The 12,763-nt window shown below is 52.1% G+C and overlaps 2 protein-coding genes across 2 annotated transcripts; both read left to right on the top strand.

The window, feature by feature from the left end:
- Positions 1-1,507: 1,507 nt before the first annotated feature.
- Positions 1,508-3,055, top strand: LOC136291621 (inositol 1,4,5-trisphosphate receptor-interacting protein-like 1). Its single transcript, XM_066186784.1, has one exon. The coding sequence runs from the start codon at positions 1,523-1,525 to the stop codon at positions 3,053-3,055; it is 1,533 nt and encodes a 510-aa protein (XP_066042881.1). The 5' UTR covers positions 1,508-1,522.
- A 4,738-nt stretch (positions 3,056-7,793) lies between these two features.
- On the top strand, positions 7,794-9,341 carry LOC136291620 (inositol 1,4,5-trisphosphate receptor-interacting protein-like 1). Its single transcript, XM_066186783.1, has one exon. The coding sequence runs from the start codon at positions 7,809-7,811 to the stop codon at positions 9,339-9,341; it is 1,533 nt and encodes a 510-aa protein (XP_066042880.1). The 5' UTR covers positions 7,794-7,808.
- Positions 9,342-12,763: the final 3,422 nt, after the last annotated feature.

The following is a 12,763-nucleotide window of genomic DNA, read 5'->3' as shown; positions in this document are numbered from 1 at the left end:
GCTGCTCAGGGAAATGACTGAGTCAGCACCCCCAGAGGGATTTGAAAGTCATGTGGATGTGGCATTTGGGGGTGCGGCAGGTTGGTGGAGTAGGCAGCATTGAGTTGGCAGCTGCACCGTGTGATCTTCAGGGTCTTTTCCAAGCTGGACGAGTCAGAGATTTAACTGTAGCTCTGCATGGGGTCAAGTCTTGGACCCAGTGATCCTCAAGGCTGCCTTGCAACATGGATATGTATGAGATTGCCAAGGGAGGGCAGGACAAAGGGAAGAGCAAGAGAAGTTCTTTGAAGAAGATTCACTCAAAGGCTGCCTTAAGCAGTCCACCAGGGCCACTGTGAGTGGCTGAGCTGGGGTGGGGACAAAGGGCGTGGCTGGCCTGGCTATGGTTTACTGTGGCACCTGTGACATCACAGGGGACATGTCACAGTGGGAGCAGCTATTAAAGGCCCCAGCATGTAAGGCTGGCCCTGTATTGCTCGGGCAAGCGGTGAGTGCACACATGGCGGGGAGGCTGGGCTGGGGACAAGTCAGAGAGGCTGCAGCCGGGCTTGGGTTTTTCCCCTGCATGCAGGGACAGCCCCTCATGGCAGAGCCTTGGGCAGAGCACCGTGCCGTGTGGCGGTGCAAGAAGTTTATGTAAAGTTAACGTATTGCAGTTGTTCTATGTACTTTGGTTCCATGTATTTCAGTTCAGTTCACTGTACCCCAGTTCTATTTTTAGTCTCCCTCATGGCACAACCTCCCCCTCTGCCTCTCCCTGTCTCCCCAGTTACAGCATCCTATTGGCTACCCTTTCCCACCTTGGTTGCCTGTCTATCATCCCTCAGGGAGATTCCTCCTCCCTGCCAGTCACCCAGGGCCTGTCCCCCAGGTCTGGAAGCTTCGATAGGAGCTTCCAGGTGACTGGCTGGCTGGAGGGTTCTCCCCTCCCAGTCTTTTGCTACTGGTTTTTGTCAATGTCCGTTTTGCTAATGAATCCCCTCCTCCCTTTCCCCATTGGACCTGTGTAAACCCACCCTGAGTCTCACCTCTCGTTTAAAACCCCCTGTTGTCGGAGGCTCAAGGTCTCTCTGAGGCGCTGGGCTGAAGGCGAGGATCCCCTCAATAAAGCCAAAACCCAGTTGAATCCTCCGAGAGTCCCGCCTCTCATTGTCTCCACCACAGTTCAGTGGCAGAGCGGCTGGCATAAAGAGCCCACCGATATCCTGTGGGGGCGTGTCAGGGGCTAGCCTGGCACAGGAGGACACGCACCGCCGCAGTGCTGCTGCTGCTTGGGCAGTGGGACGTGCCCCGCTGCTTGCCTGCTGTCTGGGACCCTGTCCTTTGTGCCCCCAGATCCCTGGCATTGCCATCCCTGCATATCCCCACTGCCAGCTGCATCCCTGGCAGTGCCACTGAAGGCCTTCTGTCCCTCCTCCTGCAGGCCATGGATATCCGGGTACTGTGGTTCTTGCTCTTGCAAAAAGTACTCCAGTACCCACAGCCCGTGGGTGACGGCTTGGACGAGGTTATATGTCTGCGGATGGAGGCGCGTGCAAAGCTGCAGGAAGAGGAGAAAATTCGTCTGGAGCGCGAGGTGGAGCAGCTGGTCCTGAGGCAAGGTGCTGGGGCCTGGGGAGACCTGCTCTGGCCTGCCTTGCAGCACGGGCAGGTTTGGGCTCTTGCTGGGCTCCTGCTCCTTCTCTTGGCCCTGTGGTCCATCTGGAGGAAAAGGAGCCTGAGGAGAGAGGAGCATGCAGAAGAAAATGGGGGTGCAAATGAAGAGGAAGGCAGAAACGTGGATGCAAACGAAGAAGCTGCTGGAAATGAAGAAGGCAATGATGAGAATGGGGAGGAAAACAATGATGATGGCAATGCCCAGGAAGGCAATGATGTTGCTGCAAATGCAGAAGGTGTTGTTGGAAATGAATTTGATAATCGTGATCCTTACGATGACATGGGAAGAAGGGTACTGGAGCGCATTCGGTGGCCTGTACAGAACCTGAAGAAAGGATGCAAGTGGACAAGTGCCCTGATGGAAAACTATGCAATTTACTTTCGACTCGTCTTGTCCAATAGTTTCTACCCAGTCCTGGAGCAAGCCATTGGGGTGGGCAGTGCCTTCGAAGGTTGGAGTCCCCGTGAGCAGGATGTTGTGTACCAGGTGCTGATCCCCATGACTTCTCCGCGAGGGCACAGCTTCCACGTGGAGCTGGACACTGCAGGGCAGACGCACGTGAGGAACTTCCGCATCCGCGTGCAGCGGGAGTGCACCTGCTCGAGGGAGCAGTGGGGAAAGAAGATGCAGTGCTTCCTGCACCCGCCCGAGGAGGAGCTGAGGAGCAATCAGGATTCCAGCCTCCTGGACACCCTGTGCACGGACTCCTACCTGGACGTGCAGAAAACTGCCCGCTGGTTCTGCCAGCTGGTGAGGGCGATCTGGCCAGCTTTGCCTCAGTCACACAATTGGCATTTAATGCTGCTGCCCTCCACACGCTCCTGCCAATTCAAGGTGAGCAACGGCAGAGAAAGCTACCGCATTGAGATGCTGTTTGGGGTGCGGCAAGGCTACTCTGACGTCTTTGTAAGCAGCCAGCCTAGGCATTACCACACCTCAAGCACAATCTGGACGGAGAGCTATGCCGTGGCTGAGATGAAGTTCTTCAAGTACATCGCCAGGCAGGCCCCCCCTGACAGCTTGCACCTGAAATGCCTTCAGTTCTTCATCCGTCTTCAGGTGGGCTTAGGTTTTTCTACCTATACCACAAAGACCATTGTCATGCACCTCCTGAACATCTTGCCCCTGTCATGGTGGAGGAGGAGACATTTTGTGACCAGACTAATAGGTATCAGCGAGAGCCTGCGAGCATGTGTGCAAATGAGACAGCTCAACCACTTCATTGTGGGCAACCGGAGGCTTCCTGCGGGGATCAGTTTGCCCCCAGACGTCCTAACGGCCGGGAACTACAATCTCTTCCACGACCTGGTGATGGATCCGGTTGCCCACTCCCAGGCAACGAGTCAGTATGTGGATCTGCACCGGTGGCTCATGCGAATCATTGACAATGAAGAGTGAACACAGAGCTGTGCTTGTGAGTCTGACACCTGGTGGCAGAGAAGCACCTGACAGTACATGGGAAAAGAGGGCAGAATGTGGGATACAGAGAAGGAAGGGAAAACGCTGCCTAGCTGCTCAAAGCCGTCAGCAGCAGCAGCAGCAGTGGCAGTGCCGTCTCAACGGTCTCCCCAGCACTGCATCCAGCGATGACAAGGTTGGCTCCAAAGATCAAGGACCACGCAAGAGGAAACACTGGTATTCCTCTTTTGGCTCTCTGGGCTCTGTGGGGAGAACCTACAGCCGGGGGAGAAGCTGACACAGACCTGAGTGTGCAGGACATGGAGAAGGAAGGCACTGCTCCATCGGGAGTGTCAGTTGCTGCCACACCTTTCATCCGGAGCAAAAGCACGCTCGGGGAGTCCAAGCTGATGGAGCTGAGGAGGCCGTGGCCAGGGCACTTGTGAGACAGAGTCCCATCACCACCAGAAGTGGGGGTGCCCCCACCTCCTTCTTCGAGTCCATTTTCCCTCCGAGAGCTTCACCTTGCGCAAAGATGCCGATGTCATAAGCCCAGACGAGTGAATGTTGGAAAGGAGCAGCGGTGGCATCATCTGGTTCAGGGCTGCTCCAGCAGGGTCTTCCTGATGTGCGTTGCAAAGGATCGCATCCACGTGGGTGTTGATGATCTCTGCTGAGGGAGACTCCACAATCTCTGGGCACTGCCCGAGATCAGTCAGTGGACGGTGTTTCTCCTCGTCCCTGGAAGGGAAACCTTTAGGCCAGCGTTGTACCAACTGTGTCGCAGCTGACCTGAAATTTTGTATAGATAAGGATCTAGGTCTTCATTTCATATAGCATTTCATATAGATATGTTATGAATAAAATTAATGTTCCTACCCCAGTTAAAACCCCTTGATTTATGTACTTGCTGGTTCTGGTTCCAACCCCAGTTCAAGTCCCAATTGATGTACTTACCCCTTTCCCCCAAAAGTTCATTGTTAAAGGGTTCTCCCCTGTTTTATATGCTTATTCTCCTACCTTTAGTCTTCTGTACCCCTTTGCCCCCTTCCAACTCGTCGGGTAATCCAGCCGCTGCTCCCTAGAAACCAACTCCCGGACTCCCAGGAGGCCTTGCGCAAATTTGCATATTGAAAATCATACTACGGCCCAAGAAAAACGACCCTTAAACAACGAGCCACGCCAAGAAGAATGAAAGACCCTCACACTATGGGAACAACCAAGACCCCAGGAGTCAGATTCAGCTTAAAGAGTGGGTCCCCGTAACTTAAACAGCACTCGAGCGAGAGGAACCCCCTAGACTACTGAGCCAACATTAGGTCTCTGGACGATCCCTGCGAGGATAGAGGCTTCAGTCCTGCCGGCAGCGACAGGCCTGCGTGATCCTCCTCCTGAGCGTCGACCATTGGAAGCAGCGGCGGCGGCGCGCACCCCGAACCCCCACCTCTAGGCCCTCCTCTAATAAAGGCATAAAGAAGGGAGCAGAAGGTCTCCTGGCCCTTTATTTACAACAGATGTATACATATTGTGTATACATATGATATACTCTAAAGCTTATCGATTACCATATCAAAAAGTAAAATCTAAAAAAGCCAAAATACTAATATAAATCATATATTAGTATAGATGGAAGTATATAAGTATATGTGGAAGTATGTAAATATTATATTAGTATATGTATCTCTTCATATAGAAGATACGAAATATGCTATTAGTATATCATGATCAAAATGATTCTTAAGGGTTGAATATGTAATTATGTTTAAACAACACAATACAGCACGTATTTAGTGTCGCTATCTCTTATGAAAGGTATGAATGCTCTTAGTGCATTTAGATCTGGAAAGATTTTTATGAAATAGATCTATTTCTACCATCTATAACATATGTATTACATATGTGTCATACATGTCTCTGTGTATATATATATATATATATATATATATATATATACATATAAAATCTATGTTACATATAGGGTATTCTTTTTTTAAATTGAATTCAAGCCATAGATTGTGTCCCTGTCTGTTGAGGACACTTGATTATGTTCCATAGTTAGTGCATTTCTGAGTGGCAAGGCGGAAACGGCTTTGCCCTTGATTCAATAAACTACAATATTCCAGAATCTGGATCGTGCGAGACTTTCTTGATTTCAAGCCCACCTAGAGTATTGGTAAATCCCACAAGTTGTGAATGTGGGTTTGTGAACTCTGTCCTTGAAGTCAGCCAGACTGACAGTGCTGAACTGGTTGTACTGAGAAAGGAAGGCCAGCTGCCCCCGGCCCCTGTGATGACAGAGAATCACAGAACGGATTGGCTTGGAAGGCTCCTTAGAAATGATCTTGTTCCAGCCCTGCTGCCAAGGGCAGGGCCTCCTTCCACTGAGCCGCGTTGCTGCAGGCCCTGTCCAAGCCGGCCGCCCCAGCTGCTGTAGGCAGTGTGGGCCAGGGCCTCAGCAGCCTCAGAGGCAGGAATTTCTTCCACATCTGCAGCCTGACCCTGCCCTCTGTCAGTGGGAAGCCACTGGCCCTTGTGCTGTCAGTGAGGAGAAGGTTTAGAGTGAAAGTAGGTGAATGGAATGAAATCTAAATGCAAATGGAGTAGGGCAGGGCTGTTGATCTGCCTGAGGGTAGGAAGGCTCTGCTCAGGGGTCTGGTCAGGTGTCATTGATGGGTCAAGTGCACGTGTATGAGACACGAGAAGGCAAAGGGCTGGGTGCTGCGTTTGGCCTCTCCCAGCCCCTGCAGTGCTGTGGGCTGGGGGAAGAGGGGCTGGAAATTGGCAAGAAGCCAATGGCATTCCAGCTTCTGTCAGAAGCAGTGTGGCCTGCGGGAGCATAGCTGCGATTGTCCTCCCCCAGAGGGCAGCGGTGAGGCTGTACCTCGAATCCTGCCTTCTGTTTTGGCCCCCTGACAAGAAGAAAGACGTGCAGGTGCTTGAGTGTGTGCATAGAAGGGGAATGGAGCTGGGGAATGGAGCTGGGGAATGGCCTGGAGCACAAGTCTGATGAAGAAGGGCTGAGGGAGTTGTGGGTGTTTAGCAAAGTGGAAAAGTGCCTCACGGGGGACCTTATAGTTCTCCACAGCTCTCTGAAGGGAGGTTGTGGCCAGGTCAGGGTCATTATATCTGCCCGTGGAACAAGCCATATGACCAGAGGAAATGACCACAAGTTGTGCCACAGGAGCACAAGATTGGAGCCTTTCAGCAAAAGGATATCAGGCTCAGGAACAGTCTGCTCAGGGAAATGACTGAGTCAGCACCCCCAGAGGGATTTGAAAGTCATGTGGATGTGGCATTTGGGGGTGCGGCAGGTTGGTGGAGTAGGCAGCATTGAGTTGGCAGCTGCACCGTGTGATCTTCAGGGTCTTTTCCAAGCTGGACGAGTCAGAGATTTAACTGTAGCTCTGCATGGGGTCAAGTCTTGGACCCAGTGATCCTCAAGGCTGCCTTGCAACATGGATATGTATGAGATTGCCAAGGGAGGGCAGGACAAAGGGAAGAGCAAGAGAAGTTCTTTGAAGAAGATTCACTCAAAGGCTGCCTTAAGCAGTCCACCAGGGCCACTGTGAGTGGCTGAGCTGGGGTGGGGACAAAGGGCGTGGCTGGCCTGGCTATGGTTTACTGTGGCACCTGTGACATCACAGGGGACATGTCACAGTGGGAGCAGCTATTAAAGGCCCCAGCATGTAAGGCTGGCCCTGTATTGCTCGGGCAAGCGGTGAGTGCACACATGGCGGGGAGGCTGGGCTGGGGACAAGTCAGAGAGGCTGCAGCCGGGCTTGGGTTTTTCCCCTGCATGCAGGGACAGCCCCTCATGGCAGAGCCTTGGGCAGAGCACCGTGCCGTGTGGCGGTGCAAGAAGTTTATGTAAAGTTAACGTATTGCAGTTGTTCTATGTACTTTGGTTCCATGTATTTCAGTTCAGTTCACTGTACCCCAGTTCTATTTTTAGTCTCCCTCATGGCACAACCTCCCCCTCTGCCTCTCCCTGTCTCCCCAGTTACAGCATCCTATTGGCTACCCTTTCCCACCTTGGTTGCCTGTCTATCATCCCTCAGGGAGATTCCTCCTCCCTGCCAGTCACCCAGGGCCTGTCCCCCAGGTCTGGAAGCTTCGATAGGAGCTTCCAGGTGACTGGCTGGCTGGAGGGTTCTCCCCTCCCAGTCTTTTGCTACTGGTTTTTGTCAATGTCCGTTTTGCTAATGAATCCCCTCCTCCCTTTCCCCATTGGACCTGTGTAAACCCACCCTGAGTCTCACCTCTCGTTTAAAACCCCCTGTTGTCGGAGGCTCAAGGTCTCTCTGAGGCGCTGGGCTGAAGGCGAGGATCCCCTCAATAAAGCCAAAACCCAGCTGAATCCTCCGAGAGTCCCGCCTCTCATTGTCTCCACCACAGTTCAGTGGCAGAGCGGCTGGCATAAAGAGCCCACCGATATCCTGTGGGGGCGTGTCAGGGGCTAGCGTGGCACAGGAGGACACGCACCGCCGCAGTGCTGCTGCTGCTTGGGCAGTGGGACGTGCCCCGCTGCTTGCCTGCTGTCTGGGACCCTGTCCTTTGTGCCCCCAGATCCCTGGCATTGCCATCCCTGCATATCCCCACTGCCAGCTGCATCCCTGGCAGTGCCACTGAAGGCCTTCTGTCCCTCCTCCTGCAGGCCATGGATATCCGGGTACTGTGGTTCTTGCTCTTGCAAAAAGTACTCCAGTACCCACAGCCCGTGGGTGACGGCTTGGACGAGGTTATATGTCTGCGGATGGAGGCGCGTGCAAAGCTGCAGGAAGAGGAGAAAATTCGTCTGGAGCGCGAGGTGGAGCAGCTGGTCCTGAGGCAAGGTGCTGGGGCCTGGGGAGACCTGCTCTGGCCTGCCTTGCAGCACGGGCAGGTTTGGGCTCTTGCTGGGCTCCTGCTCCTTCTCTTGGCCCTGTGGTCCATCTGGAGGAAAAGGAGCCTGAGGAGAGAGGAGCATGCAGAAGAAAATGGGGGTGCAAATGAAGAGGAAGGCAGAAACGTGGATGCAAACGAAGAAGCTGCTGGAAATGAAGAAGGCAATGATGAGAATGGGGAGGAAAACAATGATGATGGCAATGCCCAGGAAGGCAATGATGTTGCTGCAAATGCAGAAGGTGTTGTTGGAAATGAATTTGATAATCGTGATCCTTACGATGACATGGGAAGAAGGGTACTGGAGCGCATTCGGTGGCCTGTACAGAACCTGAAGAAAGGATGCAAGTGGACAAGTGCCCTGATGGAAAACTATGCAATTTACTTTCGACTCGTCTTGTCCAACAGTTTCTTCCCAGTCCTGGAGCCAGCCATTGGGGTGGGCAGTGCCTTCGAAGGTTGGAGTCCCCGTGAGCAGGATGTTGTGTACCAGGTGCTGATCCCCATGACTTCTCCGCGAGGGCACAGCTTCCACGTGGAGCTGGACACTGCAGGGCAGACGCACGTGAGGAACTTCCGCATCCGCGTGCAGCGGGAGTGCACCTGCTCGAGGGAGCAGCGGGGAAAGAAGATGCAGTGCTTCCTGCACCCGCCCGAGGAGGAGCTGAGGAGCAATCAGGATTCCAGCCTCCTGGACACCCTGTGCACGGACTCCTACCTGGACGTGCAGAAAACTGCCCGCTGGTTCTGCCAGCTGGTGAGGGCGATCTGGCCGGCTTTGCCTCAGTCACACAATTGGCATTTAATGCTGCTGCCCTCCACACGCTCCTGCCAATTCAAGGTGAGCAACGGCAGAGAAAGCTACCGCATTGAGATGCTGTTTGGGGTGCGGCAAGGCTACTCTGACGTCTTTGTAAGCAGCCAGCCTAGGCATTACCACACCTCAAGCACAATCTGGACGGAGAGCTATGCCGTGGCTGAGATGAAGTTCTTCAAGTACATCGCCAGGCAGGCCCCCCCTGACAGCTTGCACCTGAAATGCCTTCAGTTCTTCATCCGTCTTCAGGTGGGCTTAGGTTTTTCTACCTATACCGCAAAGACTGTTTTCATGCACCTCCTGAATATCTTGCCCCCGTCATGGTGGAGGAGGAGACATTTTATGAGCAGACTATTAGATATGAGCAAGAGCCTGCGAGCATGTGTGCAAATGAGACAGCTCAACCACTTCATTGTGGGCAACCGGAGGCTTCCCGCGGGGATCAGTTTGCCCCCAGACGTCCTAATGGCCGGGAACTACAATCTCTTCCACGACCTGGTGATGGATCCGGTTGCCCACTCCCAGGCAATGAGTCAGTCCGTGGATCTGCACCGGTGGCTCATGCGAATCATTGACAATGAAGAGTGAACACAGAGCTGTGCTTGTGAGTCTGACACCTGGTGGCAGAGAAGCACCTGACAGTACATGGGAAAAGAGGGCAGAATGTGGGATACAGAGAAGGAAGGGAAAACGCTGCCTAGCTGCTCGAAGCCGTCAGCAGCAGCAGCAGCAGTGGCAGTGCCGTCTCAACGGTCTCCCCAGCACTGCATCCAGCGATGACAAGGTTGGCTCCAAAGATCAAGGACCACGCAAGAGGAAACACTGGTATTCCTCTTTTGGCTCTCTGGGCTCTGTGTGGAGAACCTACAGCCGGGGGAGAAGCTGACACAGACCTGAGTGTGCAGGACATGGAGAAGGAAGGCACTGCTCCATCGGGAGTGTCAGTTGCTGCCACACCTTTCATCCGGAGCAAAAGCACGCTCGGGGAGTCCAAGCTGATGGAGCTGAGGAGGCCGTGGCCAGGGCACTTGTGAGACAGAGTCCCATCACCACCAGAAGTGGGAGTGCCCCCACCTCCTTCTTCGAGTCCATTTTCCCTCCGAGAGCTTCACCTTGCGCAAAGATGCCGATGTCATAAGCCCAGACGAGTGAATGTTGGAAAGGAGCAGCGGTGGCATCATCTGGTTCAGGGCTGCTCCAGCAGGGTCTTCCTGATGTGCGTTGCAAAGGATCGCATCCACGTGGGTGTTGATGATCTCTGCTGAGGGAGACTCCACAATCTCTGGGCACTGCCCGAGATCAGTCAGTGGACGGTGTTTCTCCTCGTCCCTGGAAGGGAAACCTTTAGGCCAGCGTTGTACCAACTGTGTCGCAGCTGACCTGAAATTTTGTATAGATAAGGATCTAGGTCTTCATTTCATATAGCATTTCATATAGATATGTTATGAATAAAATTAATGTTCCTACCCCAGTTAAAACCCCTTGATTTATGTACTTGCTGGTTCTGGTTCCAACCCCAGTTCAAGTCCCAATTGATGTACTTACCCCTTTCCCCCAAAAGTTCATTGTTAAAGGGTTCTCCCCTGTTTTATATGCTTATTCTCCTACCTTTAGTCTTCTGTACCCCTTTGCCCCCTTCCAACTTGTCGGGTAATCCAGCCGCTGCTCCCTAGAAACCAACTCCCGGACTCCCAGGAGGCCTTGCGCAAATTTGCATATTGAAAATCATACTACGGCCCAAGAAAAACGACCCTTAAACAACGAGCCACGCCAAGAAGAATGAAAGACCCTCACACTATGGGAACAACCAAGACCCCAGGAGTCAGATTCAGCTTAAAGAGTGGGTCCCCGTAACTTAAACAGCACTCGAGCGAGAGGAACCCCCTAGACTACTGAGCCAACATTAGGTCTCTGGACGATCCCTGCGAGGATAGAGGCTTCAGTCCTGCCGGCAGCGACAGGCCTGCGTGATCCTCCTCCTGAGCGTCGACCATTGGAAGCAGCGGCGGCGGCGCGCACCCCGAACCCCCACCTCTAGGCCCTCCTCTAATAAAGGCATAAAGAAGGGAGCAGAAGGTCTCCTGGCCCTTTATTTACAACAGATGTATACATATTGTGTATACATATGATATACTCTAAAGCTTATCGATTACCATATCAAAAAGTAAAATCTAAAAAAGCCAAAATACTAATATAAATCATATATTAGTATAGATGGAAGTATATAAGTATATGTGGAAGTATGTAAATATTATATTAGTATATGTATCTCTTCATATAGAAGATACGAAATATGCTATTAGTATATCATGATCAAAATGATTCTTAAGGGTTGAATATGTAATTATGTTTAAACAACACAATACAGCACGTATTTAGTGTCGCTATCTCTTATGAAAGGTATGAATGCTCTTAGTGCATTTAGATCTGGAAAGATTTTTATGAAATAGATCTATTTCTACCATCTATAACATATGTATTACATATGTGTCATACATGTCTCTGTGTATATATATATATATATATATATATATATATATACATATAAAATCTATGTTACATATAGGGTATTCTTTTTTTAAATTGAATTCAAGCCATAGATTGTGTCCCTGTCTGTTGAGGACACTTGATTATGTTCCATAGTTAGTGCATTTCTGAGTGGCAAGGCGGAAACGGCTTTGCCCTTGATTCAATAAACTACAATATTCCAGAATCTGGATCGTGCGAGACTTTCTTGATTTCAAGCCCACCTAGAGTATTGGTAAATCCCACAAGTTGTGAATGTGGGTTTGTGAACTCTGTCCTTGAAGTCAGCCAGACTGACAGTGCTGAACTGGTTGTACTGAGAAAGGAAGGCCAGCTGCCCCCGGCCCCTGTGATGACAGAGAATCACAGAATGGATTGGCTTGGAAGGCTCCTTAGAAATGATCTTGTTCCAGCCCTGCTGCCAAGGGCAGGGCCTCCTTCCACTGAGCCGCGTTGCTGCAGGCCCTGTCCAAGCCGGCCGCCCCAGCTGCTGTAGGCAGTGTGGGCCAGGGCCTCAGCAGCCTCAGAGGCAGGAATTTCTTCCACATCTGCAGCCTGACCCTGCCCTCTGTCAGTGGGAAGCCACTGGCCCTTGTGCTGTCAGTGAGGAGAAGGTTTAGAGTGAAAGTAGGTGAATGGAATGAAATCTAAATGCAAATGGAGTAGGGCAGGGCTGTTGATCTGCCTGAGGGTAGGAAGGCTCTGCTCAGGGGTCTGGTCAGGTGTCATTGATGGGTCAAGTGCACGTGTATGAGACACGAGAAGGCAAAGGGCTGGGTGCTGCGTTTGGCCTCTCCCAGCCCCTGCAGTGCTGTGGGCTGGGGGAAGAGGGGCTGGAAATTGGCAAGAAGCCAATGGCATCCCAGCTTCTGTCAGAAGCAGTGTGGCCTGCGGGAGCATAGCTGCGATTGTCCTCCCCCAGAGGGCAGCGGTGAGGCTGTACCTCGAATCCTGCCTTCTGTTTTGGCCCCCTGACAGGAAGAAAGACGTGCAGGTGCTTGAGTGTGTGCATAGAAGGGGAATGGAGCTGGGGAATGGAGCTGGGGAATGGCCTGGAGCACAAGTCTGATGAAGAAGGGCTGAGGGAGTTGTGGGTGTTTAGCAAAGTGGAAAAGTGCCTCACGGGGGACCTTATAGTTCTCCACAGCTCTCTGAAGGGAGGTTGTGGCCAGGTCAGGGTCATTATATCTGCCCGTGGAACAAGCCATATGACCAGAGGAAATGACCACAAGTTGTGCCACAGGAGCACAAGATTGGAGCCTTTCAGCAAAAGGATATCAAGCTCAGGAACAGTCTGCTCAGGGAAATGACTGAGTCAGCACCCCCAGAGGGATTTGAAAGTCATGTGGATGTGGCATTTGGGGGTGCGGCAGGTTGGTGGAGTAGGCAGCATTGAGTTGGCAGCTGCACCGTGTGATCTTCAGGGTCTTTTCCAAGCTGGACGAGTCAGAGATTTAACTGTAGCTCTGCATGGGGTCAAGTCT

Source organism: Chamaea fasciata, unplaced genomic scaffold (assembly GCF_029207755.1).
Source record: "Chamaea fasciata isolate MVZ Bird 193981 ecotype frontalis unplaced genomic scaffold, bChaFas1.0.hap1 SCAF_7, whole genome shotgun sequence".
In the NCBI taxonomy this organism is placed as follows: domain Eukaryota; kingdom Metazoa; phylum Chordata; class Aves; order Passeriformes; family Sylviidae; genus Chamaea; species Chamaea fasciata.
This window is presented reverse-complemented; position numbering and strand designations above follow the sequence as displayed.

What these genes read in the sequence shown, in the direction of transcription:
- LOC136291621 (XM_066186784.1), top strand. Translation starts at nt 1,523, where the DNA reads ATGGAGGCGCGTGCAAAGCTGCAGGAAGAGGAGAAAATTCGTCTGGAG.
- LOC136291620 (XM_066186783.1), top strand. Translation starts at nt 7,809, where the DNA reads ATGGAGGCGCGTGCAAAGCTGCAGGAAGAGGAGAAAATTCGTCTGGAG.